Here is a 27,289-nt window from a genome sequence, read left to right on the forward strand (position 1 = left end):
AGACCTTGCATCTCTGTGTATTTGCACCCAGAAATCTTGCTTAGGTATTTCTAGGCTGCTGATTTGTAATTACATAGAAGCAAAACTAATCCTACAAATAGCAAACACCATCCTGTCAACCGCTTTAAGAACAATCAAGTATTAGGAGTATTATATTGATGTCTACATCTTTTAATTGAGACTTTGTTGAATGTGATGTTGGATACTTAGTTCCACAGAATCTTTATAAAATGTACTACAAAATCAGGTACCCGAACAAGTAGTATTCACAGAGTATAAGATTATCTAAAGTTGCATATTTTAGGTTAGTAAGCAATGAAGATCTTTGTATCTATCACAGTCTGCTCTGGTGTTATATAACTCTATAACTTTGGATATAATTCTTGTTTGGAGGGACAGATTTTATAATTGTACTTCGTTCAAATGGATATGGTATTAAAATTTCATACATTGAACTATATATTGAATTTTTCGTGACAACACTATAATATCCTTTTATTCTTTATAAATCTTGTTTCCAATCTGAAGCTGCATTAAATTTATCAAATCACATTTGTATTCAGAAAAGTCATCTTGCAGCTTAGTCTGAAATCTATAAATTAAAATATACTCTTAGAAGAGTAATTTATAAGAGCCATAAATCTATAGACCTAAATGTCTGCAATATTCAATTTTAAAATATATGATTTGTATGGTTTGCATTGCTCATATAATAATAGAATTCTCTCAGCATCTATAGCTCCGGGGATCAGTTAAAAATGAATTAGGTGTCAGATTTCATTTGCTATTAAGAATGAATAGTATTTCCATTTCCATGGTGATGACAATGAAAATGTCAGGATATATGGAGTCCCTTGAAAATTAGCCCTCAATGAATACAGGACCTTTGTTAAAATTTGGACTCAAAATTTAGCTTCTGGAATTAAAGGTTTAAACATTGCCTTTTTAAATTAGTAGCCATTTCAAACTCCAAACAGTACAGAACTGTTCTTGAAATATTCAATGTATGCTTGTGATGTGACACCTCCTGTGTCGCCAACTTATTTAACAGCGGTTTTGATGAGGCTTCAGGTGCAATGCAGGAATAACTAAGAGCAGAGGAGGCTCGGAAACTGGAATATCAGGTCATACCTATGAAAGCCAAGGTGTCTGAGGTGCTGGTGGTGTAAAGGTAGTTAAGGAACTGGAGATTGTGATTGGACATAAAAATATTGGCAACTAGTAGTACAGAACTTTGCAGAACAGAAAATGCCGTCGTATTTTCAGTACCTTCTAGTCTTATAAAGATATTTAGATGGCACTTCAGCGGATGGTCAGTTTGATTCTTAGCTGAGTCTGGAAATCTCAGAAGTAAGAACATGTGAGAAACATATTGACCATAAGAATCTGGATTTTGTGATAAGATACTTGGTTAGACTCAAGAGTACTCAACAAATATGACTCAAACAATATAGGGGAGTGATAGTAAAGGAAAATATATTTTAATGAATCTTCAGAAACCACAACATTCTTGTGATTTATTTTTAACTGTTTATTGACTTTATGAGGGTGTCCTGCCTACTTAGTGTTGCATTTTAGGTCCAGTGTCATATACAATCAACATATTTCATTTCTTATCTGAGTTAAATAAAATTGGACCATAGAAAGTTGGTGTGAGGAGAGTTGTTGCATTTTATGTATAATACACTCCTGGAGCTACGTTGTTGTTGCAAAACTTACAAATTGCCCTAGCAAGTTCTTTGTGACCGATGTTTATGAGTAAAACAGAAAATGACACCATATTTTCAGTGTCTTTAAACCTAATAATTTTTTTCTGATGAAGATGGTGAATAAAGTTAGCCTCATGGAGACTTTAGTCAATGGCCTCATCACTTTCTGTGTCACAGTCTTTGTTCATATTAATTGGTGTTTCATGTACAGATTACATATTACAAATGATAGACCATAATTAAGGAGTTGATGGTGTTACAACATAAAATGAAACATCTTTAGGATTATGTCCAATAAACAGATGCAACAACATGTTTGTGAAATGCCAGTTGAATATTACCTTTTGTCTTTCAGACACATACTGGGGAGAAAGAGAAGATTTGTCCATACTGTGGCCAGAAATTTGCCAGCAACGGAACCTTGCGTGTACACATTCGAAGCCACACAGGTACATGCTCAATGATGTTATATTTATTCAAGTGAAAAAAAGGAAGTATACTTGAGAGAGATTGGACCATATTTACCAGTAAATGTTGGTAGTCCTGTGGAGAACTGCTAACATTTACCCCTGTAAATGTAAGTTCAGGACTTTGGTTCACCTCCACATCCAAACATGAAAGTCCTGAACTTGTTGACTGATTCTGCCAGCAAATCTATTGGTGTACTCTGCATAACACCCTAGGGCAGAGCATGAATCTGCTGTGATTCCCCAGCACTAATGCTTGGGAAACTGCTCATGGATCCTATACCATTTTAAACCTGCCACACATTCTGGAGCTCATTCATTTTGCTGGATATTTTATAGTTTCAAAGCAGATAAGCAGAAGTAAGGTAGGTTTTTATTAATTATTTATATTTGCATTAGTGAGTTAAATTATTTGCATTTTTTGTGATTTTTAAAAATGTTTAATTTTTCATTTTTTAAACTTGCTTAGTTATATATTTCAGTTTTTCAATTTGTTGAATGCTTCTGCTTTCCAGGGATGTCCAGAAGCATTCCAAAATCTTGACAGCTTTGGTTTGACAGACATCAAAGCTGGGAATGTAGGTTTGCTGTTTGTTAAAGATTTTCTCATCAGATTTATGGACAGGGCTTGTTCTGGCCTATAGACATGACTAGATTACAGTACTAGAGAGCTTAGTGCCTTGGTACTCTGGACATGAACCAGTTCACAGTAGAGCAATGGAAAATCTGAGGGAAGAATTCAGACAATGGACCTTACTCAGCAAAATCCTTGCTATCTTATCCAATTGGAACAAAATGTTGAATGAAACTCTATGAGGCTCATTCTTGGATTTCCATAATTTTATTCTGCATGATTATTGAATATAAAAGTTACTTTTGCTTATGGCATAAAAATAAGAATATCTGTGTTGGTGCAGGAATCAGCAGAGCATTTGCAAAGCCACTTTGTTAGGCCATGATATTTGGCTGATAAACAATAACTAAAAGTTAACATTAAGAAATGCAATTAATTGCAAATAAAGCAGGAAAGTGTAAGACATTAATACTGAGTGAAAAAATTGAGAGTATAATAGACTAAATGATACTCCCATTGCAGCTGGCATAAATAATCCAATGGCTTGTGTACAGAGAAATATCAAGGAATGAGAACCCTACAACAACTTTATGATCCTTGCTGCCCAATTTTTCTACTGCAGAATTCAGCCTGGGTGGTCCTATAGGCTTATAAATATAATGATAGGAAAATCTGCTCTAATAAATTAGAATGAGTTAAGAGCAATCAGTAGACTATTCCATTGAATACCTGCATAAGAGGGTTAAATTGTAGACATATGCCTGGTTGCACCAAACATTAGATAGATGTGATTAAGTACTGCTTCTGGTGCAGAGTATCAAGACTTACAAGCTCTCATTAGAAATTCATCAGTCTCCCGAGGTAAGTGGTTTATGAAGTCCAAGATCCTCCAAGACACTTTCATGATGCAAGCTCCATGTTGGTCTAGTGAATATCCATTGTTGTAAATCCACAGGAGTTACAGTTCAGGATTTGCAATGTGCTGGCAGTTTGCAGTGGAAAAATTGGACATCATAGGAAAAGGTTTTAAAAAAATACCAAAATGATGGATCACAACTGGCCTATGAAAGGACCAAAGCTTAAGTTTTATGATATAGGATGAAGATAATTAAAGTAAATAAAATACTAATGCCAAGAAATACAGCCAGGCAATAAATGTGCTACATGGTAGATCTAGTTTAAAGCACTCCAGTTCCAAAAATCAGTTCCAGTAAAGTCAGTGGAAGTGGAGTGCAACATGCTGCGACTACTTGAGTATCACCCAGGAAGGATTTTCCAGACATAAGTATATAGATAAAATTATAATTTAAAATTATAATTAGGAATGTAAGAACAGCTGACAGAAATAAGTGAAAAGTCCATTTTAATCAAAAATCAGGAGAAAGAAGTCTCTATTCAGTTTGAATATGAAGTCTGCTCTGAAAGAACAATCAGATGCAGTCTTCACTTTAGAAGTGATGTGTTGAATGAAAGTTGCTCAGTAGATATTTAATAATTGCTGTTCCTTCCAATGTGAATGTAATGAAAAGCAATTTTAGTTAATTTGGACATTTCTGTCAAAATGAACATGAAGTTCTGGTCAACTGCTGGATCTGCTTATAAGAAAAGAAAATTAAATAGTTGGTGAATATTTTCATCTAAACCAAAAGTACAATCTTTTATCCTGCAATATATGTTCTATCGGTTTTTATTTTTGTTAATCAGTTTTTTTCAAAGTAATGTTCAAGTCATTTTTAAAGGTTTAGTGTGCATTGGATCTTATTCATATCTATTAAGACTGATTGATGTTGCCCAGTGTTTATAAACTCGCTGTATTCAACATGTGTATTTAATCTAATTTACCTAAGCTATATCATGGCCGTCAGCCACCAGCAGCTGCTAAGATGAAAGCTGTTTACGTGTCCAATAAAGTGTTTCTAAACAGAGTGACATAAGGCACCGAAAATATTAGTGACTTCAGCAATTCCACGTCAAGTTGTGTTGCAGAAAATATTTTAACAGCCTTGAACTCCATATGGGCCAGATGCATCAAATTGCTTTGTTCTGTTCAATTTTATATTTTTCTTGTATTGAATGCAGATCTTAAATAGCCTTCCTGCAAGGTTTAGACAAAGGATAAAATATTCAACAAAGGATAACATATATAAATAAAAAACAGATATAGGAATATTTAAGTATTCTGTCTGTTCAGTGTCTTTATGTACACTGTATGGATATCTATATCAGAAATATTCTACTTATGTGAATAAGGTAGATACCAAAGATCAATGGAGTCACCCAGTGATTTTATACTGCATAACTGCAGCATAATGCAAAAACAATTTTGCAGAGAATGCAGGCAATTAATCTTTTAAATCCTATTTCGAGCTTATTAAAATAATAAAACTGCAAGTTCCTCTCCAAGATACATAGTATCCTGACATGGACACATATTGCTGTTCCTTTATTGTTGCTGGATCTAAGTCCTCTCCCTTTCAAACTGCACAAGAAGGACCACAGTGGTTCAAGAAGGTGTATTACACCCACTTTCTTGGATTAGGGCTGGGCAATAATTACTGGCCTTGTCAACAATACTCGCATCCTAGACATGAATAGAAAAATTAATTGCACAAATAGAGTTCCTAGACAAATTTATGAGCCTTAGGCCAGGCCTGCTGGCAGCAAATTAGGATCTACTGACACAGGACTGAGACCAATGCATTGAATATTGTTTCTGTATTGAGACCTGCTGTCTTAAGGACTCCAGCTGTGGCACGTCCTTGTATAGGTAAATTTGAAGATTGCATGCAACCCTGATGTTATGTGCAACCGTGAAAATGGCATGGATCCCTATCTTAAAGTTTTCTTGAGCTGTCCATTTTCTAGTGCAGGATCTGAACATGTGGCTGCAAGTGATTGAATGCCTTCATCATTGCTCTCCTCGTCGTTCAGCCTCCTTCTGGTCAGATGGACATTCTTAGTTACCCAAAACGGTTGTGGTGAGAGGAGTTAGAAGTTGGAACTGCACTCTTCCATCAGCTTGTAAATTGGAAGGCATTGTGGGAGGAGGGGGAAGTGGTTTATGATTAGGAGGATCACTTGTGAGCATACTATCATCTTCAACTGCCCCAGCATCAGTGCTGGCCATGGATTTTGTTGGTGCCAGCTACATTAGCTGGTATCTTGTCATCTGTCCTCTGGGGATGAGGGGTTGAAGCCAGGTTTGTCCTCTGTTTGTTTTGATGCTACCATTGTTGGTTATACATGGTCTTCAAGAAAGAAGGAAGTTTGTTAGTGAGCATCAGGCTATGGGTCCGTATGACGTGTCATTTCTGTTTGAAAAGCTGGAACTGTGTGGAAGCTGTCAGGTGGGATGTGAAGATGTGATGGGCACATGAATGTCAGCTAAGAGTCCTGATTTACAGAGATTGAAGGCATGTGAGTAATGGAGCAGTGTGTGAGGTTAATAAAGCAACATGATAGTTGGGATTGCCTTTGAGACGTAAGTCTTGTTGATTGGGTCGTAGGACCCACATCGAATATTTTGGTTTTGACTCTTGCCCGTAATCAGCTGTAATTTTCAGTTTAAGAGCCTTGTGGAATGACTTTCATCAGTAATTGCAGCCACAGAGAACCTCCCCTTTAAGAGATGCTGGCATGGCTTCATTCAGCAATGACTAGCTTAAGTTGGCATTAGCCACTTAAAATTTGGCCCCAGGAATGCATAAAGGAATTAAGAAATAGAAGCTGGAATAGGCCATTCAAATACCCTATTGCCATACCGCTTGATTCTTTTAATATCTGGAAAATTATCAATCTCTATTCTGAATCCAATCAATGACTGAACCTCCACAGCCCCCCCAGAGTTTCATCACCCTCTGACTAAAGAAATTTCTCATCAACTCATTCCTAAATGACATAATCCTTATTTTGACACTCTGACTTTGCTTCAAGAAATTTTAGCTAGGAGAAGTATGGGTCCTGCATTTACCCTGTCGAGCTCCATAACAATTTTGTAATTTTCAACGAGGTCACTCCTCATTCTTCTCAGTTCTGGAGAATAGAGCATAGCCTACTCAATATCTCCTCATGTGACAGACCTGCCATCCAAGGAACCTGGTGAATCTTCACTGTATTCCCTCTATAGCACATACAGTATGTCCTTTATTAGATAAGGAGACCACAACTGTACATAATGCTCCCAGTGTGGTCTCATCAAGGCCCTACATAATTGGCCATCTTTACTCCTGTATTCATATTATTTTGCAATGAAGTCCAGCACACGAGTTGCCTTTCAAATTTCTCACTGCACTTACATATTAACTTTCAGTGACATGTGTACAAGGACACCTAAATTCCTTTGAACAGCAACAGTTAATAATTCCTCACCATTTAGATACTCAGCATTTATGTATATTTCTGCCAAAGTGGATAACATTACATTTTTCCACAATGTTGTTCACACACTTTTAAATCTGCTTGAAGTCTCTTTGCATCCTTATTACTACTCTCATTCCCATTTCGTTATGTGTCATCAACAAATCTGGAAGTATTGCATTTGATACCCTCAACCAAATCATTGATATAGAATGTGAATAGATGGTGCTGAAGCACTATCCCAGCAGCACCCTGCTCATCACAATCTGCCAGTCTGAGATGGACCCATTTATTCCTGTTCATTGGTTTCTATCTAATAACTATCACTCAGTCTAAGCTGGTATGTTGTTCCCTGTTCCACATGCTCTAGTTGTTCACTAACCTCCTGTATGGAATCTTATTGAATGTTAGTCACTAAAATCTTGTTAGAGGTCTCAAAAGGGATTTTGTGTGTGGCACCAACAGGTGTGTATGTTAATTGCACATCAGAAGGACACTGCCCATTTTCCTGTGCAATTCTATTTTGCCCATCTGCAGTTGAATAATGATTTTCTTACTAGGATGAATCTGCACTGTATTTAACCAAAGTACTGTCAGTGCCATTCAGCTGGAATTCTTTGGAGCCCAACGCTCCTGAAAAAGAAGTTGGAATAAATTCCAATTAGTATACACCTGTTCTATATGATAACAAAACATGAAGAAAGAGCAGCAGAGACAAGAGGCTCTGAGGTTGGAGGCAAGGAAGAAGATAGTAGTCAATGTACTATGTTGCTGCATTTGTACTTGTTTTATACCAGTTTTTGAATTCTCATACTTATTCCTCTAGACATTTGAGACAACAACGTTAAACCACAGATTGTCTGTGAACTCAAAGTTTCCAGAAGCTTCTGTCAGTCAGTCTAAAACTTGTCTGGATCAACAACTATATCCTGTAGAGTAAGAATTTGCTGTGTGAATTGAAAGAATATATCAATCATGTGAAGTCATCCAAAGTTTGGAGTAGTGTGTTTCCTTTGGCCTACTAATTTACAGACTTTGGAAGGACCTTTAGAAAGAGATTAAATTGTGTGTATAAGTTGCCACAGTTTGCTGACCTCCCTGATGTTGGGAATGGAGAAGCAGATGGATTAATTCTATTGATAAATTCATGGGGCTGAGTTTTGCAGCTTTTGTTCATATGTTAGATGTGCCTGCTTGCCGGTTGTATAGTTTTTAGTAGCATGTGAGCCTCATAGTATCAGACTTCCTGGTTAGTGAACAATGAAATATGTAGTCTTATGGTTGCCATTTTCCATTTGGTCATTTACTGTCTGAGAAATGGAAGTGATCCTAAGATAGTGAAATGGCAGCAGCTCATAGCTGTATGCCCACTTCTAACCTAAAGTTTAAAAGAAGATCAGATAAATTCACATCATTTAAAAGGATTTTAGAATTAATTGTTGCAAATAATGTTACCAATAATCATAGTTTGTAGGTTTGAACACTGAACATACTTAAGAACATCAAAGTATAACAAGATCACCTAATCGGTCAGTTTATCCTAGTATTTTACCTTCATGTTTAGAATTTGCATTGACCACATTTTATCTCAGTCCTAAGATGTTGTTTGTCTCACTGGTTAAGGCTATATCTGGCAAAGAATGTAGATTGCAGAGGATATAGAAAATGCTGCAGATCTATGCTTATCTGGTAACAGACGTAAGAACAAAAGAAAAGAATGTGAAGCTCGCTAAACTCAATCCTTCCATCAGCCACGGTTGGCCCATCCTTATCACAGACTCTATCTCACATCTAATCTTCTATGGAAAAGGCTGTATTAATGTTATATCTCTCATCTCCATTGGTGGCACTCTGTTCTCTTGTCTGGCATACAAGAAACAACATGTCTGTATGGTATCTGATTCTCACCATATATGTAAAATCCTATTCACAACTGGATCCTTTAGATGAGTTAATCAGCTCAATTTCTATTCTGGGACTCTGTGCCACAATTCTGCTGCTCATTTGATGGGGAAAATGTTTTGATTCTCTTCTCATATGAGACTTGTTAACATGCTCCTTTTTCTTCTACAAATTCCAGAGCATAGTGCTCTGGAATATTCTGCGAATTGAATCTGCTCAAAAACACAGGCCATGTTATTGCTTTTAAATGAATTTGAATTAAAACAAGATTTTTTAACATAAAAGTGACATTGGGGTTTGGACGCTTGATTGGAGCATGGTAGGTAGACAAGATGGCAGAATTTTGAACAGAATATCCAGAGGTTAAGGTTCTCTAAACACGATGTGTGGTTTTAGTGTCACGTTGTGTGTTCTTTTGGCCCGGACAGGTTTCTTCCTTTGAAGTTCACTGCTTACTGTGGGATGGGGAGTTTGGTTAACTGGATAGGTCCCATTATTGTCCCCAGTGGGCTGAAGAAAGTTTCTAATCCAGGAAATGTGGGAAAAATTTACAATCCCAAACCACTGGGGAGTGCCCCAGTCATCGACTCTTGAGAGTTAAGGATGGAGGTTTTTTATGGTGGGGATCTGGGGGGGGCAGAGGAAGTACCTTGCCTCCTGAGCCACAGAGAGGACTACAAAACGTGTCCTTTCCTCATTGGGAAATCTGGCGCAGATGAAACTAAATATTACTAAACTGAATACAGTTGAAGATAATTACAGGATTAAACTAATTATTATGGGATGAATCTCTGAACATGGACAGTATTAAGTGCTGGTGAGAAACATGGAAGTAAAGGGAGCAATAGCCAGCATAAAATAAAACAAAGCCTCACATGAAGAAAGTGACTTAAGAAGTGAATTTGATTAAATTATCACTACAAGCATTGACAACATACTGTAGTAATTTGGCCTGTCAGGGATCTTCCTGTCTCATCGTTTTTGTTTATAAATCACACAGTTTATTTCAGGCAATTGGTTCAAAATGTAATTACACTTTTTGTAAGTATTGTCAATGGTTGGGCATAAAAGTCCTGGAAAGGTTATTTAGTGTTGTGTGTGGAAGGTGATGAAGATCCTTTTTGGATTTTCATGTCATATTTTTGTGTCAAGTATAATAGAACAGAAGACATAGAACAGTACAGCACAGGCACAAGCCCTTCAACCCACCATGATGTGTCAAACTAATTAAACTAGTAATCAAATGCCTAACTAAACTAATCCCTTCTTCTTACACAATGTTCATATCCCTCCATTCTCTGCACATTCATGAGCCTATCTAAGAGCCTCCTAAATGTCTCCATTGTATTTGCCTCCACTACCACCCCTGGCAGTGCATTCTAGGCACCCACCACTCTCTGTGTAAATAATGCAGCAAGTTCTCCTGATTCTGTATTTTTCCCAGAATTCTGAACCACTGACCTTACAATAAATGTGCAACTGCTCAGCTATTGAAAGAAAAACACAGTGAAGGGGCTGGCTGAACGTTTTTTTATCCTTCATTGAGAGTGAAGCCGCAGCCTAGAGGCTGACAGCTGTGAATACCCAATAAACCAGGCATAGATGGACTCGACACCATTTCTGACACAATCTAGGAGAATTTCTATTTAATGAGTTATACCTATGCCACAGCAAAGGATGGAGTCACTGAAGCTGAACCACATTCACAGAATCACAGAAAAGGTTACAGCATGGAAGGGGATCACTCACCCATTGAGACCGTGCCACCACGATGCAAGAGGATTCCAACCAATCCCATTCCCCTGCCTTACCTTACTTTCCTGCATTTTTTTCCTTTCAGATACTTATCATGATCCCTTTTAATAGCAAGATTGAATCTGTCTTCTGGACTCCCCTTGACAATACATTCCAGTTTCTAACCACTCACTGATCTTGACATTTACATCATCGTGAAACGTTTTTATCTACTCTGATTTTAAATACCTCTATCAGATTCCTTCTCTGTTCCAGTGATAACAGTCCCAACTTCTTTAATCTTTCCACATAACTCAATTCCCTGATTCCTGGAATCATTCTAGAAAATCTTTCCTGCATCCACTGTTGGACTTTTGCATCTTTTCTGATGTGCTCTCCAAGAGAATGGCAAGTTAGCATTATGTTGCGAGATCATGTTTTCTAAATCACTGAAGCGGATGTTGTCAGAGGGCTTAGAGAAGCCCTTCTGCTTTCTTGCAGCAGATAAACAAGTTGAGGAAAACTGAAGGGATTAAAGTGCTGTAATTACATCTGTTTTGATGACAGCTATTGGAGGCAGTTCAAAGAGATAACAGGGATATTCTGTAGCCAATGAACTTTTCCATTGGTTCACCATTGAATGTTTCCACAGATGCAAAAGACAAATAATGGCTACCATGAATTCTCTTAATTCTGTAAGTATAGACTTGTAAGCTACCTTCTTCATTGACGGTATAAAAGAACCTTTTTCTACAAAGTTCAAGCTTGTCAAAACTGTATTGAATTTTACAGGAGGATAACATACTGTTTGACCAACTGGTCAATGTTTGTGCTGCACGTTAGCCTCTTTCTCTCTCTACACAAATCATACCTGTGACCTTGTGATGAACTGCCTTTATCAAAATGATTTAGATGTCGAATGGTTTTAGAGTCCCATTCATGACTCTACAAATGCTCTTGTAAATCTTATTCATAGCACAGTTCCATGAATTCCTCATCTATTCTGTGCACTAAATATCGACAGTGGAGTCAAACAATTGGATGTGATTGCATATTAATAGGTCATACACTTCTGTAATTAAAAACAGAGAATGCTGGAAGGTATTTGGAGAATCAGGCACTATCTGTGGAGAGAAAAATAGAGAAATGTTTCAGTTAGATGACCTTCCAGCAAGATTCTGAAACCTTAACTTTGCTTCTTGCTCCACAGCTGCTGCCTGACGTGCTAAGTACTTCCATCATTTCTCTTTGTTTCAGAATTCCAGCATTTTCTATCACTTCCAGTTTCTAGCATCTGTCATTGCTTTACAAGGTAGTGGGTGTGAATCAAACTGAGCATGCGCTTTTGGTGGAAAGGCCGCCTGTCCTTTGAAGTGAGCTTGTCTACCCTGGGTTTATCAGTAGTTGAATTAAAAAAGAGAGAGAAATGAAAACAATGTGAGATTTCTGTCAGGAGTAGGTCTCCCTTGTCTCCCCTGTGATCCCAACTGCCAACAAGCTGCTTGACATTATCTATATCTGCAAGAGATTAGCCTTCTATGACCTGGTTTGTTGGGTATTCACAGCTGCCAGCCTCTAGGGAGTGGCGCGATCAAGCCCTGCTGTTTTGAAAGATGAAGTTTGAAAAAATGATGCTCTTTAATCTTTTATGTGCAGATTTTGTGTAATTGTTTAATAACTGACATATGTCTCCTAAAGCTCTTCATCTGTAATAAAGTGACCCCAATGGAAGTAAAACAATTTTTCCTTCTCTCTTGTGTGGAAAATGGCAAAAGCATTACCCAGAAATCAGAGTTGTTCTGGGGTAAGTGACTGAGAATGTGCGCAGCAGAGAGCAGGGTAGGTTAGATCTGGGTCTGGCATCTTTGTAATCCAGCAATCAAACTCAGATTTTTCCAGTGCTTATTAACTGTCTGCAGGTTGAGTGGAACACAATAAGACAACACTTTCCTATGACCTGTTAGTCATGATCTCATCAAGTTTACTTGTGATTAACAGGTTATAGGAAAGTATTGTCTTTACTCTGTTTAATGTCTTCCATACTAGTTGAATAACTTCAACAAAAAAATCATGTTAAGATTACTAAAAATGTTGCTGTTATACAATATTTAATAATTAGTTTTGACTATATTGGATTCAATCATCGCATGTATATGTACAGAGCACAACAAATAAGGTATAGGCATTCTTTTTAGTTACCTGGATGTCTCATTGTAGTTTTAGTAGCAAATCAGCAGAACCCCTAGAGAAACTATGGAAACAAATTTTTTTTTTCCCTTGGGATTTCACTTATTTTTCTCAATCCGCCCATTCAAATCTATAGTAGGAGTTTGAGACGACCCTTGCAGAAAATTAGGGTGGCTCACTATATGAATAAAAGTTTCTGCTGACACTTTGGCAAATTTTAATCTATGAAATTATATGTATGGGGAGTAATTGGAATATACTGTAAAATGTGTGCTGGGATTGCGATGTTCAGAATTTACACCACTTTGATCTAGTGTAGGTCACACCTGAAATTTATGTTTATATCTCTGGCATAAATGCAACAAAAGCCCGTCTTTCTCTCCCACAGTTTTCTTTTGCACTCAGTTTGAAAGGTAATTTTCATAAATGGACCAAATCTCCTTTGAACTGAAATTTTATGTATACTTTGTAGAGTTTGACATATTTAAGTTCAGCCCTTAATTTTGTAATAATGTGGGAAATGTATATGGGCAGGCACAGTAGTGTAGAGGTTAGTGTAATGCTATTACAGCGCCAGCGACGCGGGTTCAGTTCCGGCTGCTGTCTGCATCTTTAGCATAGAGTGTTCGGGGGCCACAACTTCCGACGCCAACATAGCATGCCCACAACTTCCTAACCCGTACATCTTTAGAATGTGGGAGGAAACTGGAGCACCTGGAGGAAACCCACGCAGACACGATGAGAACATACAAACTCCTTACAGACAGTGGTCAGAGTTGAGCCCGGGTCGCTGGCACTGTAATAGCGTCACACTGGGTAATGTTGTAGTGCGGGAAGAGGTGGTTCACCATACGTAGGAGTGAAGGGGCATCATTAATGGAGGTGGAACTCTATGATGGATGGTTTGTCAGACACATCAGAGTCTGGCTTTGGATGATTGTGCTGAAGAGTACTGTTGGTCTGCAGTGAGCAATGCTAAATGGGAGCAATACCCTCATGGCATTGAAGAGTTGGAGTGCAAAAGTGGTGGTCATGCATAGGAACATGGGGGCATTGAGAGGGATGCAATTTGGGGGATTTGTTGTTTGTAAATGATAGCAAATATTTTCAACTTGTCTGTTTTCGAGCATTAGCTCCAGTTTTGGTGTCCACCAAAATGGATGTAAGAGTGCATGCCGACAAAAGTCAATTTACATTAACCAATGACTGCTTTTTGTATACCTTGTGAACAATTCGGAACTATACTGGGAAAACAAGGTTGTCCTGAATTGCTGAATGTGTTTGCTCCAATTTCCCCTGCAATACTCAAAGACGAGCTTTGCTCATAGAATGACTTCAGGGGTACAAGGTACAATGTGTTTAGCAGGGTTTCCAGTGTGATGCGAAATGACCTTGAAGTGATTTCCATCACTTTTCACTCTGGGAAAAGAAAATTCAGTCGCAAAAATCTGGAATAACATTACGCAATAGTTTTTTTTCAAAGCATTCAGTTGCTGTACTGTGGAATAGAAATATCTGTTTTCTGATGTTGAATCTTTTGACTGAAAGTGGATAGGAATGTAACTCAAGAATTGGTAGGCTTCTTAGCTGTTCCATCAAAACTGTTCTTCTGAGAAATGTCCTTTAACGTTATTATTAACAAATGAGCAGTGGCACTCACAGCAAGTTGGGAAAAAAACTTCTTTTAAGGGTGAATTTTTGAAAAGGCCGTATGTGAATCTGATGGGTGTAAAAGTGTCAACAAGGAATAGTATGCGTTTTGGGAGTATCATACTGAAAATTAAGTGAAGGCCATGAGATTCTCTATGTAGAGTAAAAGATTTATAAATCCTACTGCATGGTGTTACTGACTTCAGTCTGTTGAGGATAAATGCATGGCAGGGTTAAAATGGTCCTCTCTGAAAATATGTTAAGTATTCTGAATTCTCACAGTGGGTCAATTAAAATCTCAAGGGATGCTTAAAAACAATATCTGGCAGCTGGATGTCCTTGTTCTGATGATTTACTGACTGATACAAATGTTAAATCCTGTTGCAAAAAAGGTATGAGGAATTTCCTTTTGATAGAATGGCTTACACTTGTCTCATTAATCTGATCAATCAAACTGTTCTGTCCTGAACAAGTGAAGATACCGTCCAGTAACTAAATTTTATAATGCCAGAACTTTTTAAATGCTTACAGCTAAAATAGTTTGCAAATTTGCCAACAAGGTATTCATCTTCCAAACATTTTAGTCAAGACTTCACTGCTTAATGTTTCAATACCTGAAAGAATATTTTAATTTGTGTATCAATAAATGAGGCCCTTAAGTGGCAAGAACTGTGAAATGTCAATTTGTTTACCAATTGATGGGTGAGGAGTTATGTTTATAGAAGTAAGAGCAGCTGAACTTGTATCTTGTATCTTGTGTTGAATTCTAACTGTGAGACATTCAACTAACCAGAGATGAGTAAAAATACAACAGGATCCAGTTGCTTTTAAGCATGATATTATTCAGATTTCTGGAAGACACTTGTGCCTTGAAGCAATGCATTACACGAGTAACAGGTGCTTCCTTGACAGGATATTACCATTTAAATCTGTCATGTAAGCTAGAAGTTGCTGAATATAAATATATTTTGGATGAAGTGAAAAGTGTATTAAAATACTGGCAGGATTCATTGTTGATCATAATTTTCACCTTATCAGTCAATCAAGGGTAAATTTGTCGAGTTACTGCTGTTGACTTTGAATGCATAGGAAAAGTATATCAGGAATTCAGGCACAAGTTGCCATCTATAATCTTATAGTCATAATGGATATATTCATGGGGAATGCTGTGCAGCTTTCCAATATGGCCTGCAAACACACAAGCATCCTTTAATACTTGAATGCTTTCTGACAGTGACTATGTTTTCCAGATCAGCTTTGTCAATCCACTTCATTATAATGCAAATTTAATTCTGATTATCTGGAGCCCTTTTCTTGACAAAGAAAATGAGCTCAAGTTGTTTAACACTTCTTCATTACTTGAGTTTCTAATAACTGGAATCACTTTTGTTGTTCTCTTCTGTACTCTCCCAAAAGCAATAATTTATTTCCTGCAGCTTTGAAACCAAAAAATATATACAGTAACGCTAGTGCTGATTTATCCCACAAATTAGGGGATGCAATGGGTGAGCCATAAATAATCAGAAGTAATCTAGATCCAATTTAGGGGTACAATTTGGGGACGGTGTGCATAGGGTCCTTTCAATTCTGAGATAAATAATAATCCAACAAATTTAAGTATCCTGTTTGGTGGCTTGAATGATCATGTTAAATCTTTTTAGGTAGTCTTGATTCCTAATGGGCATGAGCCAGAAAATGGATACCAGTTGCAACTGAGTATATTTTCCACTTAATTCCAACTGATGCTACATTATTACTTGTGCCCATCAGAAAAAAGGTTGGAAATATTTAGCCCAGTTGTGACTGCCTCTCAGAGATTAAACCTAATGCAAATCGACTGGATTTTTGCACTTTCAGCTCAATTCTGAAAACTGTAACTGCATGGAAATATGATCTGATAAAGAGCTGTTCTACGCTGCCAGCTAGTTGGATTGCTTGTATCTCAGGCAAACGAGAAGTCTGTTCTCCTGCTATATAAAAAAGCACTGCAGAAGGAGAACTCAGATAATCATTCCCATTTTGCTAAGTGATGTGGTGTTTCAAGATTGCCACAAGTGGGCAGCTGAACTGCTAATGTCTCCTCAAATTGTTTTGGGGAGAGCAGAGTCCTAGCATGCAGATTTACATCCTTGCATGCTCTGCTTACCATCCTCTAGCCACAATGAAATTGGTGAAATTAGCACAGTACTGGTGAATTTTGGCAAGTTTCTAACACTAAACTAATTACTGCAATATAGGAGATGCTCAAATTATTCTAAGCACTTGAGGAATGAGGCCAGCTTTTCTATGATGACCAGAGTACCAAAGAGGCGATACCTGAAAAACGAGTAGCAGTTTACCTTGTGTTTGATTTTGGAACGAAGCAAAAATTTGCATGATACTGTTGGAAATGCAATACATTTTTAAGGGAATTAAACCAAATGCAGGATTCAAGATTATAGTTGCAATTGTCTGACACGTTTGATGCTGCATTGTTTTAAGGGCTCTCACCTAATGCTGTGTGGAGATTATTATGTTTTTCAAAGAACTGATGACAGGGTTTACTCTGTAAAATTGGACACATAAATTATGGGCAACTTAATAAATCTTTTCACATTTATTTTCAGGTTTGTACTCTAGAGGATGTATTTGCTTTCAGTGAGTGCAGCATCGATACACCAGACTGGTTCATGGGATGACAGGTCTGACATATTCAGAGGGTTTGAACAGGCCAGGCCTCTGTTCTCCAGAGTATTGCAAAATGGAAGGTTATATAAAGAAATACAAAATGCCTAGAAGGCTCAACACTGTAGTTACAAGAAGAATGTTTCCCTGGCTAAAGAGTCTGGAATCCACGGTTCCAGTCTCAGAATAAGGGTTAGGCCATTTGGGACTGAAACAAGGAGAAATCTCTTCACTGAGAGTGGTGAATCTTTGGAATTATCTGCCCAAAATGTTGTGGGGACTTAGTTATTGATTGCATTAAAAACAATGATTGATAGATTTCTGGATATTAAAAGAATCAAGGAATATGGAATAAAGGCAGGAAAATGGTGTTTAGTTGTGATCTTTTTTGTATGGCAGAGCGGTCAAGAGGCTCCACGTTCCACTCCTGCTTCTACATTTTTACGACAGGCCATCAAAGCTGTCTGAAAGAAAAACAAGCAATGGTGGAAAATTCTCAACAAGTCAGGCAGCATCTGTGGAAATAAAAATAGTCATTGTTTTAGGCCCGTGACCCTTCATCAGAACTGACGAAGTGTCACAGACCCGAAGCAGTGACTATTTTTCTTTCCACAGATGCTGCCCGACTTGCTGAGTTTTCCCAGCATTTTCTGTTTTTCTTTCAGATTTCCAGCACCTGCATTTTTGTTTTGATTTTCATCAAAGCTATCTTTATGCTTCTCTCAAAGGTGAAGTACCATTAATATCTTAACAGGAATGTAATCTGGGAGATGTGGTTATTCTTTCATATGTCTTCCCAACTGAAAGCAGAGGTCATCAAATGAGCACTCGTATTTGAATTATGCCCTTCTTCCTAGCCTCTGACTAATGCCAACTCCTTCTGGGAGATTTACAACAAAGAAGTCATAGTGATACCTGGTAAGCAACAGCACTATAATCTTAGAGACACAAGAGACTGCAGAAGCTGGAATCTACAGCAACAAACAATCTGCTGAAGGAACTCAGCGGGTTGAGCAGCATGTGGGAGGAAAGGAATTGATGTTTCAACCCAAAATATCAATAATTCCTTTCCTCCCACAGATGCTGCTCAATACATTGCGTTCCTCCAGCAGATTGTTCATAGGACTATAACTTTGTAACACATGGAATAATATTAAACTAGCTACTTTTGCCATTGATGATTTTAAAAAAATAGATCAATACCAGCTCTTGAAGTAATCTTGTTTTCTCTATTCCGCATCAACACATGACATTTTTACAGTGTAGCAGACGTTATGGACTTCAATATTATTAAGAAATTCAATCAGAATTACAGCAATGATTAAAAAAAATGTTATTCAGGTACATGCAACACTGAGCACAACCCACATGCAAATAAACATAGCTTAACGTCAGAGCTGGTGTGAGTTTTTGAAAAAAGAACTTAAGTTTAAGAAGCTATCTGTATTTTGGGTTTTATACTTTCTAAATTGAGTTTGATCTGTTATTTTATGGATGTTGTTTTTTTTTAAATATACATTTGGCAAGTATTAACAATTAATGGCATATGTTATTCCGGTGCTATTAACATCTGCCATCATTCCATGGACATTAATCAGATTTAGAATAAAACAGCAATCAGGGGACTCTGAAATTCTCCAAAATCAATGCCACCCGTTTAAAAAGAATGAAAGATTAAAAGACATTTTTGTTGGTGCTGTGACAAACAAGGCTTTAGTGATGCATTTATTCCATTGAGGAGAAATTGTTTGCAGATATATACAGAATTGAACTAAATCGGAACTACATTTTGTGAAATTTTAGTGCTGCAGAATGTAGAACAGGCAATGAATACTGCACATGGCAAGGATTTTATTGCCAGAGTTGTGTACAAGAAAAATAATAGTTGCATTTTGTGATTTCAGGTTAATTTTGGTGGACCTCAAGCTATTATCTTAGTACATTCTACACAGCTTGATTAACTAATTTGCTTTTAAAATAACAACGTTTATGAAAAATATAGAGATAGAGAGCCTAGTGAAATGACGTCATGACAACAACCTTTCCCTCAATGTCAGAAAAACAAAAGAGCTGGTCATTGATTTCAGAAAGTGGGGCCGTGCACATGCTCCTGTTTACATCAATGGTGCTGAGGGTGAGAGGGTTGAGAGCTTCAAGTTCCTAGGAGTGAACATCACCAATACCCTGTCCTGGTCCAATCACATAGACGCCACAGCCAAGAAAGCTCACCAGTGCCTCTGCTTCCTCAGGAAGCTAAAGGAATTTGGCATGTCCCCTTTGACCCTCAGCAATTTTTATCAATGCAACATAGAAAGCATCCTATCTGGATGCACCACAGCTTGGCATGGTAATTGCTCTGCCTGTGACCACAAGACATTGCAGGGAGTTGTGGACACAGCTCAGCACATCACAGAAACCAGCCTCCCCTCCATGGACTCTGTCTACACATCCTGTTGCCTTGGTAAAGCAGCCAACGTAATCAAAGACCCGACCCACCCCAGACATTCTCCCTTCTCCTCCTTCCCATCAGGTGAAAATACAAAAGCCTGAAAACACGTACCACCAAGCTCCAGGGCAGCTTCTATCCCGCTGTTATGAGACTATTGAATGGTTCCTTAGTACAATAAGATGGACTCTTGACCTCACAATCTACCTCATTATGTCCTTGCACCTTATTGTCTACTTGCACTCTACTTTCTCTGTAACTGTGACACTTTATTCTGCATTCTGTTATTGTTTTACCTTGTACTACCTTGATATACTGTTGTGATGATTTAATTGGTATTTTCACTGTACCTCAGTACATGTGACAATAATAAACCAATAAAAATAGTTGAGTAACATGTTTTATTCTTTGTGGAAAGACTAAATTTGCCTTTTAATTTTCATAATTGTGTACCTTGGCATGTTTCAACATCACTATGGGCTGATTCTGACTCATGCCTCTTCCTCAAGTTAAGCAGAGACCTGTGACTTAGAAATATTAATAAGCCTGCATAGTGATAGCACTGTAATTTTAATAATATTTCATTGTACATTAAAATAGTAATTTTTGCAATTTATGTTAAAATTTTAATATGAAACAAAAATAGATTAATCCTACCATTGAGGTGATCTTGTTATCTCTGAAACTGAGCTGTGTAATTGGCAAAATTAATTGTTGAACAAACATTGGGGCAGATCCTCCGCTGTCTGATGATTGCTGATCACCTGCCCAACAGTAACCCCAACCACCACCACCCCATCCCCCACCCTTTCTGACCAACCTCTTTATTCTAGTGTGGTCCTTGGCCCCAGTCTTCCACAGGGAGCTTGGTCCCAGCATTGGCAGAACACAGGGCAGAGCAGTGCAGCAGATGTGGCCAGTTGCACAGACAGAAAGGCTTTGGTGCCCACTGAGGCCCACTTTCAGCCTCAACAGCTATGAGAGCTGTCACTGAAAGCAACTTCCCAATTATTCAAAAACAATCCAGGATCTGGTCATCAAATTTAAATTTACTAAATAGGTCATTCAAAGTTATGAGACTACCACAAGCTTACTTTTAAATAACAATTTAAAGTGAACTTAATTAATTCAGTAAGAAGCTCTGCATACCTTACACCTGGCAGCTCATTTTTCCAACTCACTTCAGTGAGCCCGTTGAACTTATCGCATATTAACCTCACGCAGGTTCAACAAGCTGTTATCTGACCTGAGTACTGGAAGATCTACATCAGTTGGCACTGTGTGTGGAGTCCTCCAGTAAGATGTTTTGAGGCCAGTGCTCTGTTGAGTGGAATGCTGCAACACAGGTTCTACTTATCTGCTGGCAGATTCAGGCAGAACTCAGCAGGAGATTTATCTTCTCATGAAAAAAGTGATTACTTTTGAAGGAATTATATGGCTGATCTGGATAGACTAGATTTCAGTGCCAGTTAAATTTAAAATAAATAATATCAGGTCCTTAAAAGCAGTTCTTTGGGTGGAAAATTAATCTCGAGGAGTAACAGAAGTAGTTTTGGATACTGAAAAGCAATGTTCACTCCATGGAAGGATGTACCAGACAGAGTCAGTATAGTCTCTAATAACCCCATAAATTGGAAAAAAGTTGAGTTTATTGTCATATGCACAAGTACATGTATGCATAGGTGCCACGAAAAACTTACTTGCAGCAGCATCACAGGTGCATAGCATCAGATACCCAACAGTTGCAAGAAAAACATAAATTAAACATAAATTGTACAAAACTATACAAGAAAGAACACAATTAGAACAAAAAAATACGAAGTCCATTGTAGTGCAAAGTGGTCAAAGCAGTCATAGGGTTGCTGTACTGAAGTAGTGATTGAAGTTGTGCAGGTCGGTTCAAGAAATGGCAAGTAGCTGTTCTTGAACCTGGTGGTGTGGGACTTCAGGCTTCTGTACCTCCTGCCTGATGTTGCTGCAAGAAGATGGGATGGCCCAGATAGACACACAAACAAAGACAGAATCCAGCACCAGGATAGACTGTAGAATACTTGCATACCGAAAGTAAAATTAGGGAATAAACGTACAGCTGTACTTTGCCTGGGTGAGGCATTATATCCAGGAAGTAAATGCAACAAGCTACTCTTATGTGTCTTCTGTCATGGAGTTCAAGTCTGAAAATAGTTCCCAAAATAAATAGGCAATTTATTCACCTTAACTCAGTGCTTGTGATAATATATTACATGTGATAAGACAAAGCACTCTTTGATTTGCAATGAGGTAATGCCATAGAATCCCTGTTATTAAGGATAAATGCAGTACTTTTAATGAAAAAGCCCCAAAGACACTCGTAATTTATGTTGGGAGATGTTTTGTTATATGCATAATGAAGGGTCCGTGAAACTTTGGAGTCTGCTTCTCATCAGACTATTTCAAATGCTAATTTGTTTTCTATCCAGTATAAATATTGTCAACTGAGTTCTTTTATGTAGACCCAAGCTTATATGAATGTAATGGAAAATACCAGTTATTTGAATAAGACATGCAACGCATCTCATGTCTGCTCCTTTCAAGTGTATACATATTGGGGGAGATATATTTATCTATAAGTGTATATATATTGGGGGAGAACTTAAATATGAATTTTAACAGTGTGCCGAATTGTGTATAAAGATAATGGTTTATGTGACTTAAGTATTGTATAACATGTTCACAATCTGTACTAATTAATAATCCACTGTGAAGTTATGAACAAGTTGGATAGATGTAGTGCTTCATCAAGGTTGTGCGGCAAATGAAGGAATTAAGTAGCATTCATCTTGCTTTATTTCATCGGCTGCAGTACGCATTTGATAAGATATTTAGAGTAATCTGCACTGTGATAGCCATTGCACAGGGCAGAAAGAATTTTCAGACATGTGACATGCTCCATGGAGCATGGAGTATTGGAGTTTTAATGTCTGAATTGAACACCACCCTGCTTGCTAAGGTGCAGTGATATAGCTAATAGGGAGAAATGTGGTGTTGCAGTGATACCATATTACAGTTTAAGTTATTACACAAATTGCTGTAATAGATATGTTTCATTAGCCTTAAGAATGTTTCACAAAATTTGCTTGTTTGTCTCTATAAAGAGATACCATCCAGTTTACTGGTAGGGTGCAATAGCATGTGGTCTTAGGTTTCTTTAGCTGGAAGACATATGTGGAGTATCCCTTATCAAGGAAACTGCAAAGACTGGTGAAAGTTTTAATAGTTTTTAAATGACTCTGACATTCAGAGACATTAAAAAGTATTAACATGAAATAACTTTTTATTTTAATTATTAAAATATTTTAAAATAATTCAAAGAATATCGAAAAGCACAAATTATTCGTAACAAACTAAACCAAAATAATAGCAAAACCTTAACCTTTGCCATAACCACAAATCTCCATTGAAATCACTGGGGTCTTGAATTGTGCGCCACATTTAACCAGGCACAGGATGTGTGAAGTGATGGACCATCGCCGATGGACTCTTTGTGGAGTTTAGCAACAGAGTGCATTGACAGATGGAGTGCCATCTGTCATTCAGTAAATTCAAGTCTACTGCATTTGACAATGTCTGCATGGAAATCTTGGGCTTGCTGCCACTTAAGCCGCTAAATTCTGGCAGTTCTGATTGGAATCTTTGGCAATTGCCGGAGACTTCCAGCCCAATAACAATTGAAACTTAAGTATAACTCTGCCTGTTTCAGTTGTTGATGTGTTAAAATGTTTGAACATACTTGTGGTATGGCAATTGCAGTGGCTCTGTTTAATTTCATTAAGATACATTTAAATTTTGTAAAACATTTTTAATTAGTATGTGAGATATATTTTCTATTGTTCAGAATTATAATTATACAATCCTTTTATAAAAATGAATTCAATTGCATCATGAATTTATCAATTAGCTAATTAGGAATAATTGTACAGATTATTATTCCTGTTGATCATCCATGCCCTGTATGTATTAGATGACACCATTTTTATGATGGGAACTTGTGATACCACACATTATTTATTTTTATCTAAGACTAATAGATTTCAGAATTTGCTTTCAGTTGCTTTTATAAGGTACATTAAAGAAGCAATTTGGTGGGAGGGTTCAATTAATTTTTAGTGCAAAAAGGAAATTGATTTTAATAAGTTTTAAAAGAACATGTTTCAAATATATTTCCATTACAGCCAGTTGCAAACTTTCACAAGATGAGAAAAGGTTAATATAGCTAAATACTGTCTGTAGAGACAAGTCTTGATCTAGTTGTGACCTTGAATTCCTATGATAGCCAGGCATCAAAGCCAGGGCTGGTGTTTTGAAGGCAGACAGGGATGCCTTACCTTGACCATTTGGACTTTCTATTTCAGTCTTTCCTAATAATTCCCAGAGATTTATGGATACAATCTTCTTTCCTGCTGGAAAAAAATCAAAGTTGTGTTTTGCAGAGGAGTTGGGAAGATGGATGTTTACAGGAAACTTGTACATTTTTGAATCTTTCCCAATGCTCACATTTCACACATGTTCTCTCAAGTGCTTATGGATAGAACAAAAAGTAAAATTAATTTCCTCACATCTGTTCAATTCAGTAAAAAGATAATGTGAGAAGCAAAGATGTGCATGAAAGCATAGTTAAGTTGTGAAAGATGTATCTGCAAGTTGGTCATTGAGTTTTAATCCATTAGTTTGTCTTAAATTTCCTGTCCAAAAATGTTACATTAAGACCGGAAAATATCCAAATGGGTGGGATTGTCCACTGCAAAGATAAATAAAGCATTAATTTCAAATAGGATTTACAAAGTTAAAGCAACTATGTTTTAAATGTTATCTGAGGAATGCATGTTTCTTTTTGAAAAACCAATGTAGCTTATATTTGTTCATGGAAAGTTCATGGAAAAAAATACATCCAAACTCTTGAAAGTCAATGCAGTAACACATTTAACCCCTTTGGAGATCCCACTTCCTTTGCAGATTTTAATTCAGGATTACTAATATATAGCATCTGCAGAAATAAGATTTTCTAAATTACTCATGGAGTTTTGAAATACAAGAAACTGTTGAGGTAACCAGCATTTTCAATCTTCTGTGAATATATTATAAAACTGCAATCTTGTTAATTGAATGGAATAAGGTGCTGTGGTATGACAGGAGTTTCAAGGAATGAAATACCCATGAGGTGCATTTCTCAATATGGCCTATAAGTGGAAAATGTCTGTCGATCATGATTCACCAGTCTTTTAGCCAGGAATGTTGCCACTCCTTTCACCTTTATTCATATAAAAAGAAACAACTAAGTGAGGTTCAACTAAAAGAAGAGGTCCAGCAAAGAAGTATTTTTCTTTTTCACACCCTCCCTGAAATGTTCTTTGAACAAATAGAATTATGCCCCGCTGAGGGCCAATTCAAGCAGTGTGAGACAATAGGACTTTTAAAGAAAAGTAACTGTGATGCAAGGCTTCTTCCCCTATCCTTTAAAGTAGGAAGATCACAGCTAAGCCAAAATCCTATTCCACCCATTCAAAGGTAACTAATTAGCACGTTCATTAACAATATTGAGAAACTTGCTTTACTTGGCAGTCAATATCACAAGCAGGCTGTACACTTAACAAACGGCAGAAAGTATTACAAATTGCTCTATTATTAGAGGTGACTGTAGCCTGTTTTTAGCAAGAAACTGGACTTTGATCCAAAAATAATGCTATTATCCTTGTTTGTGGCAGGGAATTGCACCATATTACATCAAAGGAGCAAATTTTTTTGTCAGTGCTTCGAATACCCTGGATCTGAGTTAATACCACTGTCAAATTCATTCGAGTGGATAAAAAACAGCATACTGGAATGATCTCTGAGTAGGATTCCAATCAAAGGGTTATCTAGATTGACTATATCAGCCAAAACCTGCAATCCATCAGAATCTTTCTAATTTGTTTCAAATGGGTAGCCAGTTTAGGAAACAAGTAACACCACACACATGCAGTTATTTTGTATGTACTAGTTTAATTTTCTTTTAACCGTCACAGCAGAGCAAAATCACATTTAGAGTGTCATCTTTACATATCCACCAGGTACAATTGCAAACCTTTCCTTCTGAGTGGTGACTTCCTGGGAGAGAATATCTGATAACATAGAATATAGAACAATATGGTCCACAATGTCTGTGCCAACCATGATGTCAAATTAAATTAATCCTGTCCGCCTGCACATGGTCTATATCCCTCCATTTGCTGCTTGTTCATGTGACTGTCTAAATGCCTCTTAAACATTGCTCTTGTATCTACTTCCATCATTTACCCTGGCAACGTGTTCCAAACACCTACCACTCTCTGTATGTAAAAAACAAATTGCCTCTCGCATCTCCTTTAAAATTTCCCTGTATTTGACATTTTCACCCTGGCAAAAAGAATCTTATCTACCCTACCTGTGCCTAACGTTATTTTATATACTGTAGCGACTCACCGCACCAGCATCGAACTGGCTCCTGACATCGCGAACGTCATCGGAGGCCACGATCCAAGATGGCGCAGGGCCCTCCTTCTTCCCCATCATCGGGCTAGGAAAGCCCGCGCGCGGGAAGATCAGGTGACCCGCGTGTGACATCAGCGCGGGAACTGTAGCGCGGGAAGTTTTCGGATATTAAAGGTGCACCGCGCCCCTGTCGTTCATTCGATTTCTGATTTCGAACCAGCAACTCTGTCTTCATTTCATAGTGTGTAGCTAGCCGCTACATTGGTGACCCCGACGGGCCCAGACGTTTTTGGACCCACAATGTCTGCACAACAAGAGGTACAGGCAGTAGCCCTTAAACTGCCCACCTTTTGGACCCTCAGGCCCCATGTCGGGTTCGACCAGGCCAAGGCCCAGTTCCAGATTCGCCAGATCACCAGGGACGACACCAAGTACTATTACGTGGTGAGCACCCTCGACCAAGACACCGCAGCCCAGATCGAGGACTTTATCCAGGCGCCCCCGGAGGAGAAGTACAATAAGTTCAAGACCCTCCTCGAGACTTTCGGCCTTTCCCGACGCGAACGAGCCTCCCGCCTCCTCCACCTCGATGGGTTGGGCGACAGACCCCCTTCTGTGCTCATGAACGAGATGTTGGCCCTGGCAGATGGGCACAAACCCTGCCTGATGTTTGAGTAGGCCTTCCTGGAGCAGTTACCCGACGACATCCACCTGCTCCTGGAGGATGCCGATTTCAGCGACATCTGGAAGGTGGCCGCCCGGGCGGATGACCTTTGGTGGGCAAAAAAGGAGAGTGGGACGTCCATCGAGCGCGTTGCTACGCCACGTGCCCAGCAGGCCAGACCCTGCAATCGAACACACCCCACCCGCCACCAGGTCTGAGACACCGACCAACCAATGGTGTTTCTAACACCAGCGGTGGGGCGCTGACGCCTGCAGATGCCGGCCACCATGCAGGTTTCCGGGAAACGCCAGAGCCAGCTACGGCCGCCAGCCACCTGGATAGCCTCTTGCATGTGTGGGACAGGCATTCCAGACATTGGTTCCTAGTGGACACCGAAGCCAAAGTCAGCGTCATGCCTCCCAACAGCCACGAGACTCGCAACTGCACACC

At 38.2% G+C, this 27,289-nt stretch overlaps 1 protein-coding gene across 3 annotated transcripts in view; it reads left to right on the forward strand.

Moving 5' to 3' along the window:
* The window catches only part of prdm5 (PR domain containing 5), a 217,161-nt gene that overhangs the window by 132,542 nt on the left and 57,330 nt on the right, over nt 1–27,289 (forward strand). For 2 of the 3 annotated variants that reach the window (XM_052044639.1, XM_052044657.1), the window contains 2 exons: nt 2,065–2,158; nt 26,538–26,633. In XM_052044639.1, the coding sequence (XP_051900599.1) occupies nt 2,065–2,158; nt 26,538–26,623 (180 nt within the window). In that variant the 3' untranslated portion in view covers nt 26,624–26,633. Of the gene's footprint in view, nt 1–2,064; nt 2,159–26,537; nt 26,634–27,289 lie in introns of those variants that run through there. The other variant, XM_052044647.1, reaches the window with a different exon arrangement.

Source organism: Pristis pectinata, chromosome 2 (genome assembly GCF_009764475.1).
Source record: "Pristis pectinata isolate sPriPec2 chromosome 2, sPriPec2.1.pri, whole genome shotgun sequence".
NCBI classification, from domain to species: Eukaryota; Metazoa; Chordata; class Chondrichthyes; order Rhinopristiformes; family Pristidae; genus Pristis; species Pristis pectinata.